Source organism: Calypte anna, chromosome 6 (genome assembly GCF_003957555.1).
Source record: "Calypte anna isolate BGI_N300 chromosome 6, bCalAnn1_v1.p, whole genome shotgun sequence".
Lineage (NCBI taxonomy): Eukaryota > Metazoa > Chordata > Aves > Apodiformes > Trochilidae > Calypte > Calypte anna.
This window is the reverse complement of record NC_044252.1, coordinates 7,135,801-7,159,098: the sequence shown is the minus strand read 5'-3', so window position 1 is coordinate 7,159,098 and position 23,298 is coordinate 7,135,801. Positions and strand designations below refer to the sequence as shown.

General features: G+C 37.0%; 1 protein-coding gene across 3 annotated transcripts in view; it reads left to right on the top strand.

Moving 5' to 3' along the window:
- The window catches only part of PARG (poly(ADP-ribose) glycohydrolase), a 61,582-nt gene that overhangs the window by 33,626 nt on the left and 4,658 nt on the right, over positions 1-23,298 (top strand). For all 3 annotated transcript variants that reach the window (XM_030453766.1, XM_030453767.1, XM_030453764.1), the window contains 7 exons: positions 3,266-3,345; positions 5,760-5,820; positions 6,465-6,540; positions 8,814-8,961; positions 13,869-13,947; positions 14,740-14,848; positions 18,069-18,174. In XM_030453766.1, coding sequence (XP_030309626.1) covers positions 3,266-3,345; positions 5,760-5,820; positions 6,465-6,540; positions 8,814-8,961; positions 13,869-13,947; positions 14,740-14,848; positions 18,069-18,174 — 659 coding nt within the window. The remainder of the gene's footprint in view (positions 1-3,265; positions 3,346-5,759; positions 5,821-6,464; positions 6,541-8,813; positions 8,962-13,868; positions 13,948-14,739; positions 14,849-18,068; positions 18,175-23,298) is intronic.

The window sequence follows — 23,298 nt, the reverse complement described above, 5'->3', positions numbered from 1 at the left end:
TTCTTAGCTCCTGTATCTGCTGAATTGAAGGTACCTGCCTGGCAGTGGGAACATTTTGTACAAGGGAAAACAGCTTACATATGCAGTTGCCAGTAATATTTCAATTACTTTGTCTGAAAGAGGGCTTGCAGGGCTTTGCATTTGATTTACAGTGCACTTCATTTGGATGAGTTCTTTAATTGGAATTAATGCGTTTTGGCCATGTGTTCTTCTGTCAGGAAATTGATTATGTGGTTTCCACTTATTTTGGGGTATTTTTTTTTTAAGTAGAATCTGTTTCTCGGACCTTGAAGAAGAATTTTAATATCATACTGATGCCTTCATCTAGCTTTGTCCTTCTAAACAGAGATATTTGCTTCAAAAAGATGATTTCTCATAATGTTGCCTAATGGATTATTTCAGAAGCGAGGTGCAAGGTTAAAACATTTATATCTTTCCTGTGTTGTATCCTCACTTAAATCAATGGAACAGCCCTGGGCCATATTCCATTGTTGTAAATATCACTTGCTTTTACTGTTGCATTCACAAGTATTACTGGTTACCATGTGCTGCCCTTAAGAAAGCTTGGCTGCCCCTGTGGATTGAGGGGCAGAGGTTTAGGTTTTTTTCTCTTATTCTTTTCTTCTGACTTCAGTGTAGCTTGGTGGATGGTTTCTGAATCATTGGTGCCATTGCAATATGATTTCTGTGGAAATTTAAAAGACTGTATGAAGAAATCAAATTCAACTGAGTGAATATCAACAAATATAAACTATGAAGGTTTAGGGCCATTTGATAGCACATTAAAATCTGTGGAGATTTGCATTTGTTTGACTGGCTTTTAAAGCCAATTCCTAATATTGTAAAGCACTATGGCTTGAAACAGCTGAAGGCAAGAATTCCATGGTCTGGTTATATGAAAATATGCAAATAATATACTTGTGGTTTTTATTTTTCAGACCTACATATAGTAAAATAGCATGTTTGCAGATAACCACCTTAGGTTTGCCACTAGTTCACTAATAAAGGCAATTTCTAGACAGAAAATATGAAGTCCAAGCATATTAATCTAAGACAGTGTCTTCACCCTGCCTTAAATTGCTGTCATTCTGTGAGTGTTCAGTTTTGGACAAACATAATTTATAGAGGGTTCAATCCTATAAAAGCACAAGACTGGTGTTGCCTGCTTTTATTTTTTAAAAACAATTTTTAATTTTTTTTTTCTATCTAGCAGTGCATTTTCAAAGAGAAAGTCTACTTTGTTAAGGCATAGTGGAAAAAAAAAAAGCAAATCCTGTGAGGAGGAGGAGAAGGGTGATAAAAGAGCTGATACAGGATGCACATAGCTGCTAGATCAAAATGCAAATAATTTTGTATATTACAATATTCTTCTATCCCCACTGTATGGAATGTACCTCTACAGGAAGAGATACCTGTGCCAGAACCCAGAGCTTTTCAAATTCTTTTGTGCTGTTCTGTGGCTTTTACCCAGCCATAAAGGAATGGAGCAGAAATATAGATATCTCTTCTCATTATTGTAATTTTAGATGGTTTTGGGGAATATTTATGTGCTTTAAATGAGGTTTTTTTCAGAAGCAAATCCAGAATTATTCTAGCTTTAATGACAGAGGAGAAAGAGAGGGATAGTTGTCACAGCTTGTAACAGGATGAAAGACAGACCAGTGCTGAACACTTTGGATTTAAAAAAATATTTCATTGAAATTTCCTAATTGAAAGAGTGACTGCATTTTGGTGAGTAGCTCTAATGGGTGAAGCCATGCCTTGCCATTGCCTTTTACCTTGATCTGACTGATTTCAGGCATAGTTTTTCTGGTTCTGGACTTGTGCCCAGCCTGCTAGTGAAGGTAAATCGTGTATCTCTTGAGAGTTTGCAGCATAAGCAAGAATTCAAGTTGATGTAAAGAGGTGAAAAACCACGTAAAAGAATGATTGTGCTAATAGATAAATGAACCAATTTAAAGGATTCATACCAAGTGAGACTGCCAGATAAAAAGTCAGGTATAATTTATGCATTTAGGCAAGACCTGCAGACACACACATCAGCTCTTTCTTTTATGAATCCCTTCTTACTTGTACAAGCACAACTTCTCAATAGAACTTGCATATTGGCCCATTTTAAAATAAACTGAAAATCTGGACTCTGCGCTCTTGAAGTCCTGATTAATTATTCCAAGAATTAAGAAGTTTTCATAAAACCTTTATAAATATTTTTAAATTAGCTTCTGTGACTAAGAATAGATTTTTGGATGGAACTGATGTCTTCAGCATGTATATTTAGGAATTTCAAATACTAAAAAAAAAAATCTAATCTACTTCACAACTAAAAGCTTAATTTATCTGACAGTATTCTGGTTTTAAAGGCAGGTTGTCATTCCAGTGCATGGGAACAAATGAATAATGTTGTGTCATTCCTTTACGTAGATTCTTTATTGGGGGTGAATCTTGCATCCTTGGGGCTTTTACTGTATCAGACTCTTTTAGTGTATTTCTTACTCAAAGGATATTATTTCTGAAGTCGCCGCTCTTCTTCCCTCCAGATAAATTCCATTAGGTGTTGCCTATAAGAGTGCCTTGTCATTCTCTTGGAAGTGAAATTAAGTAATGTGTGTTCTAGTTGCCAGAAGATAGATGATGCAGTAAAAGTATTTCAGCTAGCATTAAAAGAATACACTTAATGGCTAAAAATAGGTTGCATCTTTTTAATGCTTAGGTTTTTACAAGTGATTGTTAGAATGCCAGTAGTAGTGCAGTGGATGAAGCCATTTCTGTTGGAGGCAGGTTCTTTTCTTTAGAAATGCTGCTGGTGCAGTGCAGTTTTTGCAAGCAATATGATTGCATTAGTTCTATGAAGTCACTGAGCTGGAAGTAGGGTAATACAACGTTTGGATCTTGGAATACTCAACATACATGTTTTCACCCCTTGATCACTTCCTTTAGTCCAAGGCAGACTTGCAAATAAAACTGGTATCTTTCCTCAGTGTTCCTGTTGAAGTTGTGTTTTTCAGTATTGCAAAATGAGTAAGAATGAGGGAGTCATACACTTACCATCTTCATCAGAAATTTAGCAAGGGAACTGATGTGTTACTCCTAAAGACCTGTGTTACAGAGGGCTGACTAGAGAGTTAATTTCACACTATTTAAATGCAAGGCTAATCAAAATATGTGCATAGTAGTTAAAAAATCCAATCACAATTAGGAAGTAGCCTAATTACCATGCCCTATATTCTTCCAGTCAATTTATTTGCTTTTATTTCTTATTTTTCAGATTGTTTGAAGGACGGTCACCAAGGAAGCCGGAGAAACTTAAGACTCTTTTCTGCTATTTTAGGAGAGTCACAGAAAAAAGTATATCCTTTATTCTTTTTTCTGATCTATGAAGCAAATACATGAAGAATTTAATCCCATTAAATTTAGAAATGTCTATGCAACATTGTGGTGCTAGTGTGTAACAAAAGCCAGCTTCCTAAGCATACTGACGTTTATATAACTATCACTTCTCATATAGGTGATGCAATTAAATTTTTTTCACGGAGCTTATTCTGAAATATATGTATAAGGGGATGTGTAAAATATATAGAGAAATTTCCAGTCATACATATGTATACACCCATATATATATAAAGTGTAAGTGTATATATATATACACACACACACGTAAGTCTGCATGTGTAATGTTTGTAATGTGTGCACTTACATGCTGGGCCCCATCAGGGTGAGAACATAGAGGGAACTTAGTAGAAGTTGTAGTCATTAAAATCACAGGCTTGAAGATTCTGGATCAATGTTTGGATTCATTGCACCTTGCACTTCTGAGGGATTTTTCCCTTCTGGTGTTGATATGTCAGGTTTTATTCCTTCTACTTACCCAGAGCAAAGATGTTGTGAAGTTTGCTTAGTTTAAATAAAACAATTGATAGCAAGACATCAGATATCTCCCAGCTCTTTTAGAAGCTAGGGAGATATTTTCATTAGTGTGCATAGTTGGAACTTCTGTCACCATGAATTTGAACACCTACAAAAGCTCTCAAAAATAGATGCTCTTGTGTGAGAACTGTTTCAGTGCTTATGTATTGCATTTGGGGAGAGAAAGAGACTTTACTGCAATAGCACATATTTCATCTGCAGCGATATCCTTATAGCATTTTTTTAATGAACTTTTACTTTACATGTCAGTATTTCAGCTTTGCATTCTCTCAAGAGTTTGTTTTTAAAGAATGACAGCTTTTAGCTATTAAATACAAAAATCCCTTTAGTTGTTTCAGTCTGTCTTCAGTTCATTTTAATTCACCACAAGCTAAATGCAGCTACATCCTCCTTCAGCTATCAGACTTTTAAGCAATGTCAAAAGAACTAAATCTCTAAGGTAAAAAGTAAGTTGTGATCTATGTGAGAGACTGAAAAGAGACGATGTTTGTTTATACTTGAGTAGTAATGTTTTGATGCAAGCCAAATCCTAAATCTGTGCAGCTGTCCCTGACCCCTTGTGCATATAAATTCTGTTTGGAACAGTCTTTATGCAACTAACATTGGGTTTCTTAACTTTTTAACTTTAAATAATATTTAGTGCGATTGAGTGCTCATTTCTTGATCTAAAAATTTCTATCATGGCTCTAAAAGGCCCCATTTCTGCTTCTCTTTTGTTCAAGGAATTGCTTAGACTGAAACAACTTAGCACTTTAATTTAAAGTGCAATAGTTTTGCAACTCTTTTTACTATAAATGATAATTGAATTCCTTGTAAAAGAACACAGTGGAGACTGTATCAGCTGAAGAATTTATGCTTAAAAGATGAATGATTGATTTGTAAAGTATCACCACTGGTATCTGAGTTCCCTTGTGGAAAAGCACTTGATTACTGAAAGCTGTGATAGGGTTTTTTTTTTATTATTTAGAGCAAGCAACCCTTTTTTCCCCTAGACACCCTATAATCCTTATGAAAGGCATAGGATATTTAAGTCTTTTGGAAGGATGTGTTTGTGCTTCACATACTGTTCTGAGTGTTTTTCATAAGCCAGTGCAGAAGGCTTACTGGAGAAAAAAATATTCTCAAATTGATTCTTTTATTACCTAAGAATCACCTATTTATCACCTAAGAAAAGGTTGATGTCTTCTTTCTATTGCAAAATACAACTTTTCTGAGTAAAATAAGGGGAGAAGATGGCAAGGCATCCTTCCTGCAATGAGCACTGACTCTTTTTCTCTTAACAGCAAGAGAAAATGTTGAAAGTGGATTTCACTGGAATCTTGAAAGGGCTGAAAACAGCTTGATTCAGAATCCACTGACTCTGCATCTTTAGTGACATAATAGGACTTCCTTGGCAATATGAGCTGCTATTTAATTCATCCACAGGTTGAGTATTCTGTGCATTGCCTCTTGACACTGAACAGTAGCCACCTTTAAAGGTTCTTTATTTCTTTTTCTCCACATGGCAGTGCAGTTTACTTCAACAGCAGAGTCTTTCTAATGGTGTTCACAGTGAAAATCACTTCAGAAAGCTTTTCCTCCATCTAGAAAAAGAAAATTACTTGAACTCCAAAAAGAGAAGAGAAGTTAATATTTTGGTCTTGTAACTTATTTTCAAGTTGAGCATGGACTGTCAGGGGAAGATTCTGAGTTGTTTTTGAGGAAAGTTAAGCATTCTTGTGCTTCTGCCAAGAATGATGTTTGTTGTGATTTTAAAAGCTTATCACTTAAAATACACTTAAGGACTAAAGCTCCAGCAGTTAATACATTTTCTTCTGGGGTTGGTTTGCCTGTAGAACCTACGGGATTGGTGACATTTACAAGGCAGTGTCTCCAGGAATTTCCAGACTGGGAAAGGTAAGTCCTTTAATCCTGCTAATTAAGAAATTTCTTGCATCAATGATAACTGGATCCCACTGAAATGGAATTGGTTCAGGCCTGGAAGTACTACATGGAACAATGTTTGGGATGCATCGTTATGGAGAGAAGTACAGAGGGGTGTGGGTGAACTGCTACGATTAGTTTGAGGGCCCTGAGCTTTCCAGTATGTTTTTTGGCCTGTGTAGCCAGCAAGTCTTAAGTGCATTTTTAAAACAGTAACATTGGTCATTGGTGCTGTTGCATGAGTGTGAAAAGAAGAGAGAGGTGACTTGATTTCAGAAATAACAGCAAATATATAATGAAACGTGGGTACTAACCAGCTTTTTTAAATCTTAACGAGTTCATTTGGGACAAACTTGTGGGAAAACAGCACTGAAATTTCAGATTTGAGTTTTTCTGGTGAAAGAAGTGGAGAAACTGAACAATTAACTATATTAAACCTTACAAATTGATTCTGAAATGCAAATGCATTTTCTTTAATCCATTAGGTTTTTGGGTTTTTTTTACATTTAAGGTGTGTAAGAACTTCGGGATGGAATGGGTTTTCTTTTCTCACGGATGTCTTTGTGTTGGAGATGGTGTAATCATCCTTTCTGTACAATGTTTTTCCTCAATGCTAGATCTCAGAAAAAATTGTCTAGATTGCACGTCAGCTATGAAGGCACTATTGAAAGCAATGGACAAGGTATGCTACAGGTAAGCACATATAGCAGTAAATGGGCTTTATGTCATGGTTTTTGTCATGCTTTTATGGTCTGCCAGCTTAATGAAGTTACTTGTTTATCCTCAAGTGACTTAAATGACAAGATGTTATGCAGCATAAAAGAAACATCAATATTAATTCCATGGGCAGCCTTAGTACTGTCAGTATTTCCCAGCTCACCTAGGTTTGCACATGTACCTGGTACAGAAAGAGCTGACAGAAAATAACAAGCCCTTGGCAGCTTCTGGTCTTTTGGTTCACACCAGGATCAAAGATTGACAAGATAAGTTTCAGGCTGTGATCTTGATGAGTTGTCAAGCATTTCAGCTTATTTTTTTAAAAATTATTCCTGTGCCCCAGACAGTGGTCAGGTCAGTGGTTCAGGAGACTTTGTTGCTGCTGCCAGCACCACTGTTTCAGTTTGGGAGCCAGTCAGCAAAAAAAATTCATAAGGAGGGTGTCCTGTGCATATCTATAGCAAGGAACACATTTGAGTTTTTAAATTAGTTGTTTGGGTTTTGGGGTTTCTTGGGTTTGTTTTGTTGTTTGGTTTTATTTAAAAAAAAAAAAGCCTTCCACAGTGCATTTTCAAAACCAAAATTACAGCTTCTCTAGCCAAGAGTAAGTGCTGTAAAGGAAGGGAGAATAGGACTCTGTTTTGTGATGCTTTTTGCTCAAACCTTAAAATGTCTCATGATTTTATGAAACTTGAGCACTCAGATGTGTATTACAATTACTAAGAACTCAGCAACTGCTCAATGATATCTGTTCTGTGTCTCTTACTCAACTATAGTAGAACCTCAGATGTGAGGGAAGGTTGAATTATGCCTTTTCATGTACTGTTTCTGTTGTCCTCTGTAAAAATGCCTCTTGCCTCGGATGTGGTATTTTTCCTTCTGACTATTTTCAAGTCTTACCAAACAAAATATCTCTGCTTAGGTGGAGAGAGCTCTCTCCAGGAGGCAGCAGGATGACCAAAGCAAGACAGTGCAGGAGGCAGGGTTGCTGGCTGGGACAAGCAGAGCAGGGGCAATGACAATAGTAGTTTCTGCTGACAGGTTTATGGCCATCAAGCAAAGCAAGGAGATGAGTCAGGTCACTACAGTCAACTCTGGACATCTGGACAGCAAGTGGGCACCAGCAGAGGACAGGGTTGGGCATGGACAGGCATGATGTGCCTTAGGCAAGGTCCAGGGTGTGTTTTTTTTTATGGGACCATGTGCTGGGGGCTCAAGCACATGTCATGAGCTCAAGCTCATCAGCACAGTTAAAGTGCATTGGGGGCTCTGATGTGCTGAACATTTGGGTAGTTTTCATGTTATTTTTTATATCACAGTCAAGTTCAGCAAATTTTAAACAGCTGAAGTGTGTTGGTATTTTCAGGACAGACTTTGGGAACACTTGCTGGTAGTGTGTATTAGACTTGACTTGAGTCAGTTTGTAATCTGCACAGATGTTCATGTTGCTCCAGCAACTTTTTTTCCACTCCTGTAAATGTGCTCTCATCAGCTATCTAAGTAATAATCAGTAAGAAGTTAACAGCATTTGAAAGATGAAGAGACTGAAAATTATAAATGTGTATATGGACAGTTAAATGTTTATATGGACAGTTAATTTACATAAATAGTAATCACTTTATTGAATAAACCAAATACTTTCATAACTGTTGTCTAGATAAAAATGCAATTTGCAAAGTATGCATTGTTGCAGCAAAAAAATAGTCAAAAACTTCTCTGTTTCAAACAGGAACCTTAATGATTGTCAAAATTATGTGCCTTATTCAAGTGCCTTTCAAGTAGAATTCATGAGATTCTTTTAGGTACAGAACAACTGGTACAGGGTCAGTGGAAATCTAAACATCCTTCAGTGTGGACAGCTAGGGCAGCATGCATATTAAAGGACAGCTTAATAATACTTCAGTGTCCATAAAACAGAAAAAGAATACTGTCATTTGCTGTTTGCATCTCTCACATTCACTGAAATGTCTTTTATTCTTAAATTCTCTCCAGAGAAAACCCAAATACTGGATTCAGCATTTGAGTGCAACACTTTATTTTGCTGTTCCACTTAAGTTTTCTGAGAAGTAGAAAGGAAAAAAAAGGCATGGTGTTTGTCAGGCTCTGTCCTGCTGCTTGTATTTTTAAGTGGTAGCAGCAGATTTTAGCAGAATTGTTAAAATTTGTACAGAACTTTATTTACCTTGGTAGATGAAAGGATCTTACTTTGTTTGATAATATCCTAATCCTCCTAAACATCCTTTTGTTAGGTTGACTTTGCAAACCGTTTTGTTGGAGGTGGTGTGACTGGGGCAGGACTGGTACAAGAAGAAATTCGGTTTTTAATCAACCCAGAACTAATTGTATCAAGGCTCATCACTGAAGTCCTGGATCACAATGAGTGTCTTATCATCACAGGTTAGTTTTGCAGAAAATGTTTCACATCTTATGCTGGTTTTGCATATAGAACTTATATTTCAAATTGAAGCTTAAATGCTGCAAGGATGGAAAAACAAGAAGCAAAATAAAAAGTCAATACTTATTTGACCAAGAGCTTCCTTCTTCACTGCATCTCTTAAAACCATAGGGTTGCTGTTCCAAAAGATGTTTTGTGAGGGAAAGAAAATAAAGATACAAACAGAGAGAACTTTTTTATCCTTTATGAAAGTGTTTGAGGAGTCAGTGTCTTCAGGCCTCCCTAAAGAGTACTGCTGGGTGATATAGGTGAAATCCACTATCACCAGGTATTAGCTGGACCAGATATTGACAGGTAATGCTTCTGTTGTGGTTTTGTTGTTTTTTTTTCTTTTCTTCTGTGCAATTTTTAACATGTAATGTGATAAGTGGGACTGGACTTCTGAGAGGAGTTACAAAAAAAGTACCAAGTTACAAAAAAAGGGAGGAAATAGAAGAGCAGAAAATCAGCATCTATTAAAAAGAGTAGAAAATGAGGAAATGTCTTTTAAGGATTTTGACCCATAAATTACAAATGTGTGTTTGCATTACGTGTAAGTTTGTTATGGGTTTGTAATGACAAGATCAAATACTAAATGCTTTAGTGTGTTGTTGAGGGCCTGTGTTTGGAGATGCACTCTCTGTCCAGTGCTTTGCTGAAAGTGTTTTTCCTTTTGTCTCCATCTCTGTCATAGAACTTGGAATGGTTTATTATCCATTGGATCAAAACAGCATCAAAACACTGAATGTCACAATTAAGAACTGGGGAGGCTCAGGTCATGCTGTGTCTCAGTTCCATACAAGTGAGCATTTTTCATGACTGAAAAATAAAATGATGCCATAGTATTTTAGTCACTCCAGAGAGCAACTACAAAGAAAAAATATTTGATTGGAGACAAATCTCTGGGCAAATAATGTAATAGATTATGTCAGGAATTTGTACAGGTATTAGAGCACATTTCTTGGAAAAATTCTTCCAGAGAGGTTCTTTATCTCACATGCATGCAGACCAAACATTTGAGCTTATATCTTGCAAATCTGTCTCTGTCTTGAGCTATTGATTGTACCAGGCAGAGTATGTTTTATTTTCCATCTTATACCCGTTAATCTTTTTAAGGTGTAGTGTTTTATTTTGATTTTCCACCCTGCCAAAATAAATGCCTTTTCTGTGAAAACTTTTTGATAAATTTGCTTTTGCTATTACCTTTTTAAAAAATGAGTCAGAATATTCTTGGCCATCACTGATTTCTGTTGTGTATTTTGTATATGATACTAAAACAAGATTAACTTATTGAAGTAATGATCTCTGGGTTGAGGCTCTTCTGGGGAGGGTAAAAAGAGAGCACAGCTATCAATCTGGAATAACTGATTGGGGGAAAGCATTGAGTGAATTATTTGGAAGACCTTCCACTCCCTTGCAAAAAATATTGGTTTGGCATGAAAAAAATAAAGGTGAGAATGCTTTTTCACTGCAGCAATCTTCTTTTAGTTTTTTTGAGTACTTTATAACATTTTACAATTAGTATTTGTGATATGGTGTTCTCCTCTAATGGAAATGGCCATTCCATCATTTTCATTTCATGCCTGGACATCTTCCATCTCAGTTCTTAGCCAAGTCTCCTCTGCGTGTCACAATCCTCTTGATTAATTACATTCCTTGTGATGCATCTTGACTCAGCAGCCTAATGGGTATTAACTGTGCAGCTTAAATTTGCAGAAGACTCTCAGAAATTGGAAAGAAATTAAATTTGCTGTGATTTCACAGCATCTGGTTAAGATCACTGATGTAACGAATATGGAACTGGTCATGCAAACAGTTAAGTTCTTCAGCACAGACATCTGCCTACAGAAATTTCAGCAGCAATGCCAGACATTCCCACAGCTGTATTTCTGGTAGAGCTGTGAATAAGTGTCAGTGGTTTTCATTCAGTTTTTCTCTGGTTTTTGTTTTCTCCTCCCCTCTTTGAGTTCACACATACTCAGGCAGCATTAAGAGCATATGAGGCTGTGTTCCATGTTTGCTTTAAATCTACAGACTGCACAACAGTCAGTCCTGACCACGTTGCAGCAATGTATTTTCAGAGACTTGTGAGCACGTTACCTGTTCAGTAAATGAGATCATTTGGTTCAGCTCAAAGTTTACACTGAGGGAAAAAGCTGGTTTTCAGCTGGGTTTTGTAGGCTGATTGTGCCACTGTCTGGAGAACCAGAAGACCAATGATGGTGCCAAATAGCAATCAGAAGGAGCTGACTGAAAGGGACAGAAGGACCTTCTCCTTAATTTTGGCAGTAAAAGTGCTTATATTGGTGACTACAAAACTATAATCTCTTGCTTTTCACATGTACTCCTTTTTATTCACAATTAGTGGTACAGCCTCTTCAGAGGTATGATTTCTACCTCATAAGAAATACTAGAGGGACAGTATGGTGAGGTTTTTCCCAATCCCTGGGAACTTAATAAAGCCATACAAATCATATGCCAATAAAAAGCTAGACTGTGGAGTCTGAGAAAGGGATGTTTCTATTTAGTAATAACTGCAACTCCTAGATGAATGAGGTCCAGTAAGCACTAACCCATGGCAATTTCACTGTCTGGTGCTCTATTTACCATGAATTTTACAAAGAATGTATCTTGGATACTTGTGTGTACTTTCTCTTGACTTTGAGGTTTTGTAGCCTGTTTTTAAAGTTCTGGTGGAACTGCTATTATGCTGCATTTGTGGCTTTTTGTTTGTTCTTCCCACAAAAAAAAAAAACCTCCAAAAAACCCCAGACAAACAAAACAAAAAAAACCCCAAAGCCCCCACATTTATCAGAACCACTAGCATATGCCATTTATGCCATACTGCTTCTCCCAGAAATATCACTTTGTATCCCAGTAGGTCACAGGCAAAAGTACTGCCAGTTGAAAACATGTTTTTGTCTAATAAATTTCTCTTATGAAGATCTATTGATTGTCAGTAACTTTGGGCTTCTGGAACATGAGTTTGGAGTTCATGTGAGTTCTTTGGGTTTCTCTGTTATTGATTTTTTTTTTTATTATTATTATTTGCTTTTCTGTTTGTTTCCTGGTGCTTTCATCATCAGACACTGCACTTCCATAAATTTAATGAAAACAAGGAACTTTGAAGAAGTCAGCTCAATACTTTGTCATTTATTCTATCCTGTTACAATATTTTGATAACTTAGTCTTTTCTTTCCACATGCTGGACACCAGAAGAAATGCTTTTCAAAGCCTGGAAGCTTTGAAGTTGTCCCTAAAAGAATGCTCTCAGAAAAGTCACATGCTTCCCTTGTCTGTCTTGCCTTACTATTTGCTCTGACATTTTTTCCAAGCAAATCAGTAAACTGAACTTTACCTTCATCAGAAGAAGGTAAACCTTCTTGCTGAGGATTGATAGTCTGTAATTCAATTAGGAGGCAGATTCCTGAATATTTAAGCTGCTTGCATTTGTCCTTTGTACAAGGACATGGATGTGTGTGAATATATGGGGTTTATTCTGTCATCACAATTTTGGGAACTTTGTGTTTTTACCAGGAAATGAATTCTGGATGAGGAATCTTTTCTCATCCCACGCATTTTGCATAGAAACTTTTCAGAGTAGCCTTGAGTGCCCTCAGTATGGTTAATCATCTAGACAGATCTAATTAAATAGTTGGTAGATAGCAGGGCACATGACTTAAAGAAGTGCTTGTAAGTCTTATCAGTGAAAATAAAGTTAGGTAAATGGGGGGGGGGAGGAGGAAAGCAGTTTTAACAACTTGTTTCTTGTGCTTGTGTTACTAGCCGGGTCAAGCATTCAAATACCCTTGCCAGATGAGATTAAAAGTTAATAGTTTTGTTTCTGATTGTTCAACTTTTTTATTTTCATTTAGAGATGAAAAAGCTGAGATTAAATGTAAATGTTTTTATTCTCAGAGTGTCTCCAGTCTGTGTTATAGTTAGGCATTACTCTTGCCATAGTAAGCAGAAGTTTTGTGCTGTCAGCTTACCTGTCTTTCTAAAACCTATTTTTACATCATATATGTAGGCATAGCAGGTGTCACTGTAATTAAGGCACTGATTAAGTTTCCTTCTTTTACTGTTTATAACTTGTGCTAAACTGTCCCTCTGTGAGCTGAAATCTTCAAAAAAAGTTATTCTTTTCCATCCCCCACTTCTGAAATGCATCTGTTGTGAGCTCAAAACAGGTGGAAAAGTTGTGATTTTACTGTGGCACTACTTATAGGAGTATTTGTTTGAAACATTTTGCATTTCCAGGTTTTGAAGCAAGATTCTGACTGTTGGTAAAACACAATGAAAAGCAGCCTTTTAGAAAGATTATGATCCTCACTCTATTAGTTAAAGCAGATAAAACTTTGAAAATGAACTGGCATAGCAAATATTAATAGCTAAAATTAGTGGACGTTTTGATGAGCAACTTTCTTACAGCCCTTAGTGGATTACCCAGGATATCCTGCTGGACTTTTTCACAGAGCACCAAGTATGTTCCTTCCAGACCATGGTTTGTGTGTTCTTAAAGTTTTTCAGAAGTAGCTTCTTGGTTCTGAGCACTGCAGTAGAGAGAAGTGGCTTTTCACTCCATTTAGTGCCTTTAATTGCTGTGATAACTGAGAATTTGTTAGGTACACAAATACACTGGGCAGCATACACAGATCTGCACCTGTAATGTTCTGTGGTGGATGCTACACATCAGCAGTGGAAAAGAAGCTAGTTAGAAGGTCTTGTATTCCTGGTGCAGATACAAACTCTATTTTCCATTGCTTCCGAGAGCTGAGTGTTCATTTGGAGAAGCAGTGATTCCTAGGAAAGGTCTGCTGAGTGAAAAAATGGGTATTTTGGATGTAATATGGAAAATTCTTTGTTTCAGGTACTGAGCAGTATAGTGAATACACAGGCTACGCAGAAACTTACCGGTGGGCAAGAAGCCATGAAGATAAGACCCCAAGGTAAAGTTCCACAAAAGTATTTCAAGTCAAGGAATAAATAAGTGTTACAAATTTGAAAACTTAACTAGTTAAGTATTTCCTAGTATTTGCCTTAGGGGATTTGACTGTTTGACCCTGGTCTCTTTAGAAGACCCAACAAGCTGAGAAATTTATCACATATTAACAGTGAGATTAATGCTAATAATGGTACCTGTCAATATGTAAGTACTTAAACCAACATCTTTTACTGTTACATGTTTTTAATCCAAGTTTTTGTTCAGATACTGACATGTGGATTGTAATGTCACAAGTTTGACAGTGATACCTCAGGAGCCACAGGGCAGCTGATGTGTGGCTAAACAAGATTTAGTATCATGAATCTGAGTAGAAAGCTCTGAGCACTTGAATTTATTTCTCCCACAATGTTATAGCATGTGTAAAAAATTATTCATTTCCTATGGAAACATACACAATGTACTCTCATTTAAATGTTGGAGCATGACACTTTGACCTTTATTAAGTAAGAACAAAGGTTCTTACTTAATAAGCAGTGCTGTGTAATAAGATTTGTTTCACGTTTATGGCCAGAGTCCAGCCAGGTATTTCTGAATTTATAACCTGTCCCATTTCTGGATCTGCTTTCATTCCTGACCCACAAAGAAAAAAATTGGTCCACTGTCTGTTATGATCTCACCTTTCTAGCTTCTTCTAAGGGAGAAGCTTTGTGGGGATTGCTCATTTTGGATCATGACTATATGGCAAATAATAAGCAACTGATGTCATCAGCTCCTTTTCTTCTCCCACCAACTTTAGGGATGAATGGCAGCGACGCTACACTGAAATTGTTGCTATAGATGCATTTCACTTCAGACGTTTCCTTGATCAGTTCAGTCCTGAGAAAATTAGAAGAGAGCTCAACAAGGTGAGAAACTTCTTACAGTGACCTGCAGTCTGATATTTGTAGCAACTTTTAAAATGTTTTTGTATTATTATCTACAGCTAAGAAAGTTCTTGATTAGTTGTCTCTTATAAAAGGTGTACTTCAGGGATTTGCTCTCCAGTACTAAAGCAGAAACTTGTCTGATAGAATGGCTCTTACCCTTTGATATGCTATTCAAAGGTGAATTTAATTCAAAATTTTGGGTGAAATTTGGGTATATATGGTGTTAACTCTTTCCTGTCCTGCTTTTAAATTATGATTTAATTCCTTTTCCACTGATTGTCTCTCAAACCTTATTCAGTCCTGCAGTCAAAGTGGAGAGGGGGATTGAGGGCTGCATCTTTTAATATGGAAAGAGTCCATAAATACAGTGCCACTTGATTTTCTTCTACCTTTCTTGTTTGCTCTTGGGTTATTGCCATATTACCTGGGGGGTTCTTTTCATATATTGATATCTTCTTGAGATCAGATCCAGGTGTTCATAAATCATCTATCTTTATTTGGGCAATAGGCACAAGAGCTGTGGCAACTGAGCATGTGTATGTATTACATGCCAGTTAGAGTAATAGTGAGGATGTTAAGAAAACTGGTCAAGTCAGAGCAGTTTCAGTCCTTTAAACAAACCTTTAAGACTGACAGTCAGAAACACCATGCTTCCTACTAATAACACATAAATATTATTAATCTTTATCACTATTTATTCAAGGCAGTCAGTCCTTGACCTTACCCTGTGTTAGCTGTGTATATGCAAAACTGCACTGCCCCCAATAGCTGTCACCCTTGACAGTCTCAGTTGTTGAAGTTGGAGGGCTGAAGAGCTCTTTGACAAGGGAAGCTGGGCAGTGGGCATCTTTTTTCTCTCCCCTGCTGTTCCTAATTTAAGATTTTGTCCTTAAATAAAATACAAGTTTCTAGATGGTTCCCAGCCCTTGATCTCTGCCCTGGACTATGCACTGCATGATGTTTGGGAACATGGGGTTACTTTCCTAAGCCATGGCAAGTGCTTTATCCTGTTGCATGGCTTTCACGTTACTTGTTTTTCTTCTTGCTTTGCTTTTCTGAAAGCTAAAGCAATCTTTAATCAGTTCTTGGGGTACTGTTTAAGTGCCTAGTAATTGCCATTAATGAGCTGTCTCAGCTTCCAACCTGCACCAGTGTTTTCAAGGCCTTTGCTGTTATCCCATATATAAAATTTCTCTCCTAACAAGAGCTGCCTGGTATCCATCTCCAGTCCACATAGCATGTTCTCTTAAGTTAATAAGGAGACTAATGGGCCAGAATGAGGGCTGTGCATGGCTATTATAAGGCATAGGTAGTGAAGGCTCTGTGGCCTATTATAGCAATGGCACTTCTATTTTTACTGAGTGAAGTACAAGAATGATTATAGAGTTGTACTGTATTAGTCTGTTTGTGTTTAGGTTCAAAACATACTAATTATAGAAGCAACAGGCCTCTGCTTTAGCAAGGGTGATAAATACAAGGGCACAATACTACCATTGTTAAAGTTTCTTGCTTTCTGTAGTACAGGAGGGTATAGAATAGCATAGGAGGCATTTTAAGTTGATTCAAGCATATGGCAGTATGCTCCTAATGGGAAAGGGAATATATCTGAAAGCTTTATTTCCACACACTCCTGCCTCCCACAAATGATGTGCAAGGCTGAAGGGACTAATTTAATTTATTCATAAAGCCTTGGCATCGTGAGTAAAGGTACATTCATCAGTTTGTTTCTTCATGGTTGGTAATGAAATTAGCCCTGAAAAAGACAGTAAATAAATTTTGTAAACTTCAGTGATATCTTAGTACAAAATTCAAATTACCTACTCTAGTGAATTTATGATCTGCCTGCAGTTTTCAATATTATTGATTTTGTGTGGATTTTTAAAACAAATTATGGAAGATCCATGCAGCTTTGATACAGTGTGTCAGTTTGGCTGATTATTGAGGACTGATTAACATTTAAAGAAAAATTTAAACCTGAGTTAATTCTGTGTTTATTAAAGTAAAAATATCATTCACTTTATTAGAGATTCTATAATATTTTAACAAATTAAATATTTTTTTTAATGTACTGTGGGTGGAAACAAGTTTATGAAATAAGATGCGACTCTGTTTCAATTATGATTTAATAAATCAGGACTCAGTAAGCACAGCATATGCACACATTTTGAAATACAACTGTATTATGCATTATTATATGACTGCTGAAGTCCTTCCAAGTATCTGCTGACTTTCTTATTGATGAGGCAGTTTTTGTTCTCCATATCCTGGGGAGTTGGGAACTGATTCCCATTATGTAAAAGCTGAAAAGGAAATGACATCCTCTTGCAACACCAATACATTTCCCTCACTGAGAGGACTGAGTTTGAAGAACTATTATGCACACAGACAGAGTTCTCACTTGCTTTGCCTACCAGTTGCCTACAGATGTGCTTTGGACATCAGGTACACAAATAGCTGTGACTTTGAAGAGCTCAAGAAGCTGCATGCCCCTGGTGAAGTGTAAGGGCTTCTTACACAAACTCTAAATCATGGTACTCAGCTAAATTATGACTAAGAGAAGTCTGAATTTGCAGCTTAGGTCAGATGGGAGTGGAACTCTTGGTTCTTCAATGTCTACCAGACAGCTGGACCAAATTCACTGTTGAAAAACTTCCAAAGAGATTTATCTTTTTTTTCTGTACATGGAAGCATCTACCTTGAGATTTTAGTCAATATCATACTTTTTACTCCCACCTTCATTTCTTGCATTTGACCTGTATTCTAAGATACCATTTGTATCTTCAGTTTTGAGGAATTCCAGGAACCTTGGACAAAGCAGTTAGAATCATAGAATCATTCTATTCTATTCTAAAGCAGTTCACTTGCCACTCAGCTAAGTGGGCTGAGAAGCAGCAGACATGACACAATCTACTATTAGTTATTCTCTTTTCTAGCTATCCTGAACATTTCCTGTAGGTGTGATAAAATCCCTAGGATTCAGCACCTGTATCTAATTTTTAACTTGAATCCAAATAAGACAAAATTCTTGCCCTCAGTACTCTAGCGATTGACTTAAATATAAAGGAATATAATGGGGAATTGAAGTATTGAATCTGGTATTGTGTGAAGAAAATACTGAATGTTGTTCTCATCTGATTGTTTGAAAATATTGCAGCAGGTTGCTTGTCAGCTTCATTTTCTGCCTCTTGTCTGCCTCCAGGCCTATTGTGGTTTTTCTCGACCCAATGTTCCACCTCAGCATCTCTCTGCAATAGCCACAGGAAACTGGGGATGTGGTGCCTTTGGAGGGGACTCCCGATTAAAAGGTAAATTGTAGCAACTTATTAATGTACAAATTTATCAAATAACTTAGATTTTGATTCTTGGCCTTGTCTTGTCCAAATTTTAGCCAAGGATTGGAATAATACTTAGACTGTAGAACTGTTTTATTAGCATTGATGTTTAAGCCATGAGTGATGTGGCCTTAAACAATAAAAATGGATGCTGACTCTATTTGCTGCTTTCAGTTTAAATTCTGAGGTAAGTACATGATGGTGAGATGCTGGGTTTATAAGAGCCTGTAGCAGTGAAGCCTTCAAAAGCACTGACACATAGAGATAGTTCACAGAAGAACATATTATTGCAGTTTTCAGTCATATAAATCAGTCAACCTCTCTGAAGCAATCTTTTTAGATTATGCCTAAAATTCATATCTCTGCAAAACTGTTTAAAGTACCTGCTAATTTACAAGGCTTCACAAACTTGCTGGCAATGCTTAATGTCTGAGTTTTGCTCCTTAATATGCTATGTACCATAATTGCTGTATGTCAGAGAGGTTTCCAGTCATTCAGACATGCTTCGTTCTTTCCTGACTTGCCTGCAATATCACTCACTTTCTGATGTTTTATTTTTAGAGTATTTATAATGCAGCAGGTATCACATGCCTGCATTAACTTGAGAATTTTCCCCATCAAGTCAAGAGCTGATGGATCCTGACATTTAAATTGATATCCTGATTCATATAATTTTAAGTATAAATTTGCATTTTTGTTGTTTTTAAACATATAAAGAGTATTTAAAGTCTGCTTTTCTGAACAGCTTTAGGTAGTTACATTGAGACAAACAATCATAAGGCTGCCAGCTTTGTAAGTTTTCTTTCTTAATTTATCTTACTCATTAAGCATCTATTTTTATTTTTTCAACACTCACTGATATTCTGACAGTTGTTTTTTTATTTTGATTAGATAGAAAGGGCTGCCAAAGGCAGATCGTCGATATCAGAAGTAGCAGTTTCTGTGAGATCTGACCATACTTGATTATTATCATGTTAGGAGTCTTTAATAAATGCTTTGATTTGTATAAGGTTCAAATCCTCTTGGATTTGAGTTGTCATAGCCCAAGTATATACTTTTAATATTTCTGATAACAATATGGATCATCAGATCTAAGCCATTATTCAACACTAAATGCAACCTGCAGGACAGGGATTGCTCTCTGCAATGCTTTACTTCTCCTCCCCATTGGTCAGAGCTCAAAACTGAAGCACACTGACAAGGATTGCCATGGTTGAGTCCACTTGGTGAGGTAGCCCATAAGAAGAGTCATGAGTTGTGGTGCTTTGTAACTGGGATATGAACTCAGGGCAGAATAAAAGTGTGTAAAGGCTTGAATATTCTTTCAAGTTTTATTTTAATTTACTATTTTAGTTTGAGTTTTTATTTAAATAACAGTTCCTCCAGTTTTGAATCAACCTTTTTTTTTTTCCCCCAAAGTCTACTACATTTAGACCTTAGTATCAACTTACAGTACTCCTGCTGTTATGAAAAATTAATCTAAATTTATATGTGACTCTTAAGTCTTCTTCTGTTCTTTTGGCAGACCTGACAAAGGCATTGGTTGAACTTGCACTTACATTACTCTTTTTGTAAACTCAGCATAATTTCTCAGATTAATCTGAAAAATCAATACTTAATAAAGAGGATTAAATGACAACGATGTGCTATTGGATATGGAACTAGTCATTTCAGTTTTCTGTTAGCTGATACTGACTAGAAACAATATGGCTTCATTCTTTTTTGCTTTTTAAAATATGTGCTGTGAAAAAGTACAGTATTTTGCCATGCATGGTTTTTTAGAACAGAGTTGCATTTGATGAGTGATAGCCAAATGAACTATTTTCTACTTCACAGATAGGCCCTGACCAGTCAGTCTTAAGTGCTAAAAGTGATTCTGTGTTTCCTTTAAAATGCTGTTTGAGGTTCTTTTGCTTTGCAAATTTCTTACAGTGGAGAATCATCTTTTGTACTTCATAGGACTCATAAATTTTTTGTTTTGAAATATATTTTAGAAAACTCCAAGATTATCAGTGTCAGTTTCACTGCACCCAAAAACTTTGTTGACTACACAGGCTTGACAATGTATTGTAAAGACAAGTTTTCATAGCTTAAAATCCTGCCTTTTCATTTAACATTTTGCATACACATCCTTAGCCTTTCAGAAGTAGTATCTGGATCTGTAACAGATTTCAGAACCACCAAAATATTTGATGTAATTGGATATAACTGGATAAGAGCCATAATGCATTATGATATTTCATCTTTTTTTTTTTAGTCATGAATTAAAAGAACATGATTGTATATTAAAAATTGTTTCACTCAAGGTCCCCGATGATGCAATAAACTAAAATCATCTTAAGAGAGGAAAAATCATCTGATATTGTAAAAGACCTGTTACTTAAAAAGATATTCTAGCTAAATTAGGGATATTTCCACAAAATTTTAGTATAAATTTAAGACTAAATACTGAAGAGAATATGTTTATATAATTGGGAGACTTGAAAGACCTTGTCTTGCTTTTCAAATGAGAGGATAATCTAATAATTATTTAGCTGCAGGGGCTCTATGCAACTGTCTAAAGATTGGAAAGTGTTATTGACAATGCAACAAAGAGTATCTGTTGAAGCATCTCATAAATACATAATTCTAACAATTGTGAGAAAGTATTCTTTAGCTGAATATTTATCTGTGAAAATAAAGCTCAGTAGCAGGACTGCCATGGGCATTAGAAAGACCCTTGTAGGATTGGCGGGAGGAGAGAAAAGCTTGCATTTTGCCTCACCTAAATGCATGGGACACTGAGATGCTGCAGTTCTGAACTCACACAGCAGGTAAGGACACGGGGAGTGTTGGGTGTCCAGCCCAGAGAGCATTGCTGTGCCTGCAGCACTGCAGTCCTGCTCTGCTTGCCCCTCCTGGGTCTCTGGTCTCACTTTCCTCACAGCCACCTCTGGACTTGGGCTGTGCTGCTGCAACAGAACCACTGCAGGGAGGTCCCTGGTGATAACATCCCTCTCCTCTGAATAGAGGGACTGAGCTGTGAGGTCAGCTGGGTCCCCAGAGGGATTTCTGATGCTTCTGCCACCCTCGCTGGGTGGTAAAGGAGATTTGTCAGCACTGCTGTTCCCTCAGGTGTGAGTCCAGAAGAGTTAAATGGGATCACATCAGTTGGGTGCAAAGAGGCAAGAGAGCCCAAATCCTTTGAGTCCCCTGTACCACAAATTAAATTCACATTTACAGGAAATTTCACATGGTGTTATATATCACTAATGCCCAGAAGACTGTGAAGTTGTATTCTTGGTAGAAATTTTGACCCTTGTTTCATAGCAATATTCATAGCAATTCAAAATAAGCAGTATATTTTTAATATCTTCTGTCAAGTAAAATTGCATTGTTTGTTTGGAATGACTAATAAGATTCATTAGGTTCTGTTCCCCTATGCAAGCTAGTTAATTAGACCCTTTAAAAGCTGAACCACTGAAGCTTTACCAAATCCACATCTGGTTCAGTAATTAAAATATCATTCCCAGATTGAGATAAATTTGACATGTGGATCATGTAATTGATAATTCTAGCTATGGGTTTGCAAGGGATTTTTTTATTAAAGAATGCAGTACTTTGTTATGTTAAAAAAAAAAAGTGAAACATCCTTGAGCTGAGCTATGAACAGCCTTCTGTTTAGTTTCCTCCAGTAGTTGGTAATGCAGTACATACACTATTTTATTTAAAATTAATTTTTGCAAAGACAGGATTAATCACATTTTAATTAACTCTACTTGCTGGGTAGGAAAGAAAAGAATTAATATCAGAACTGCACCCATAGGCTCTGAAATACAAGCCTCAATAGATGGTTGCTGGAGTCCATTATCTGGACTACTGTAACATGACTTGAAGTGAGTGTGTGACTGATCATGTGCATTTCCATCACTCCAGCCCTGCAGTACTGGTTGGTGAAAAAACCTGCACTCTTGTAATGGGTTGGTGCTACCTGAAAAGATACTGGGTTTTCTTTCCTGGTTTTTCCTTTTCCTCTTCTTGACTGGTGTCCTCTCTTGCATCAGCTCTGGCTCTTAGCAAACCCTTCACTTGGTCAGTTCAATTGCTAAGATAGCAGAAAACAATTACCTTAGATTATTTTGTTGTATAACATTTCTGTCAGGTTGGTGAATGTAATTGGCTCATTGAGATGTCTGGTGAGCACCTGAGATGCAGAAAAGTCAGGAGGTGAGTGAGGAAATGAGAACATGTAGCTGGACCAGAGCCTCTTTTTCCGATTGCAGTGGGTCATTAGCTTGGCTCAGCTGGACTATTGGTCAGTACCCCAGATGATTTCTCAAGAGGAATATTCAGAACTCTGTTTCCAAGAGAGGCAGCCTTCTTTCTTTTCCACACAGAAATACATGTCTGTCTATTTTGTAATATTAGCTGTTAAAAGAACTTGGTCTGCAGTTTGGTGAGGTGTGACAGACATAAAGCCAGAAGTTAAATAACCTGAATTGCATTCCTGGCATTGCCACTCACTTTTTGTAGGTCAGAACGAGCCATCATATTCAACACTGAATACTTGCATTGCAGGTGAGATGGACATCTTAAATTGTGCCATAAGAGGTGTCAGGACCATAGATCTTCTCATGGAAGCTAAAATTTGGTTCATCTTTGTGTAGTCTCCCTAGTGAAAGGGTTTACCCCATTCCCTCTGAAGGTTGGTAGAGAATGGAAGTTGTGATGTGCTGACTGATGCTTTTCACCCCACTCTTTGTGACTTGATGCAAACCAGGATGCAAGATGATTCTCTGCCTTCATAGGCTGTTGCACACATTTAGTGGGCAAATTAATGGCTGGATGCTGCCTGGGGGTGAACATGGACCAAAAGCCACTCCTTTGATTTTTAAGCACATTGTGTATCAGGAAAGTAAGGGTGGTTGTCACGAGTGACTCCAGCAGAATACTTCAACTCTTTGGGCTGCAGTGCCCAGTATTCTTTACTATTTTTTAAAAATGGCAATAATTCTTGCTTTCCTGTTGGTCAGATTGCTTGGCAGCGTTCACCTGAAGGTGGGTGGTATGATTATTTGCTGGAAAATGAGGCTGTGTTTTTCCCTTCAGCAAATTGTT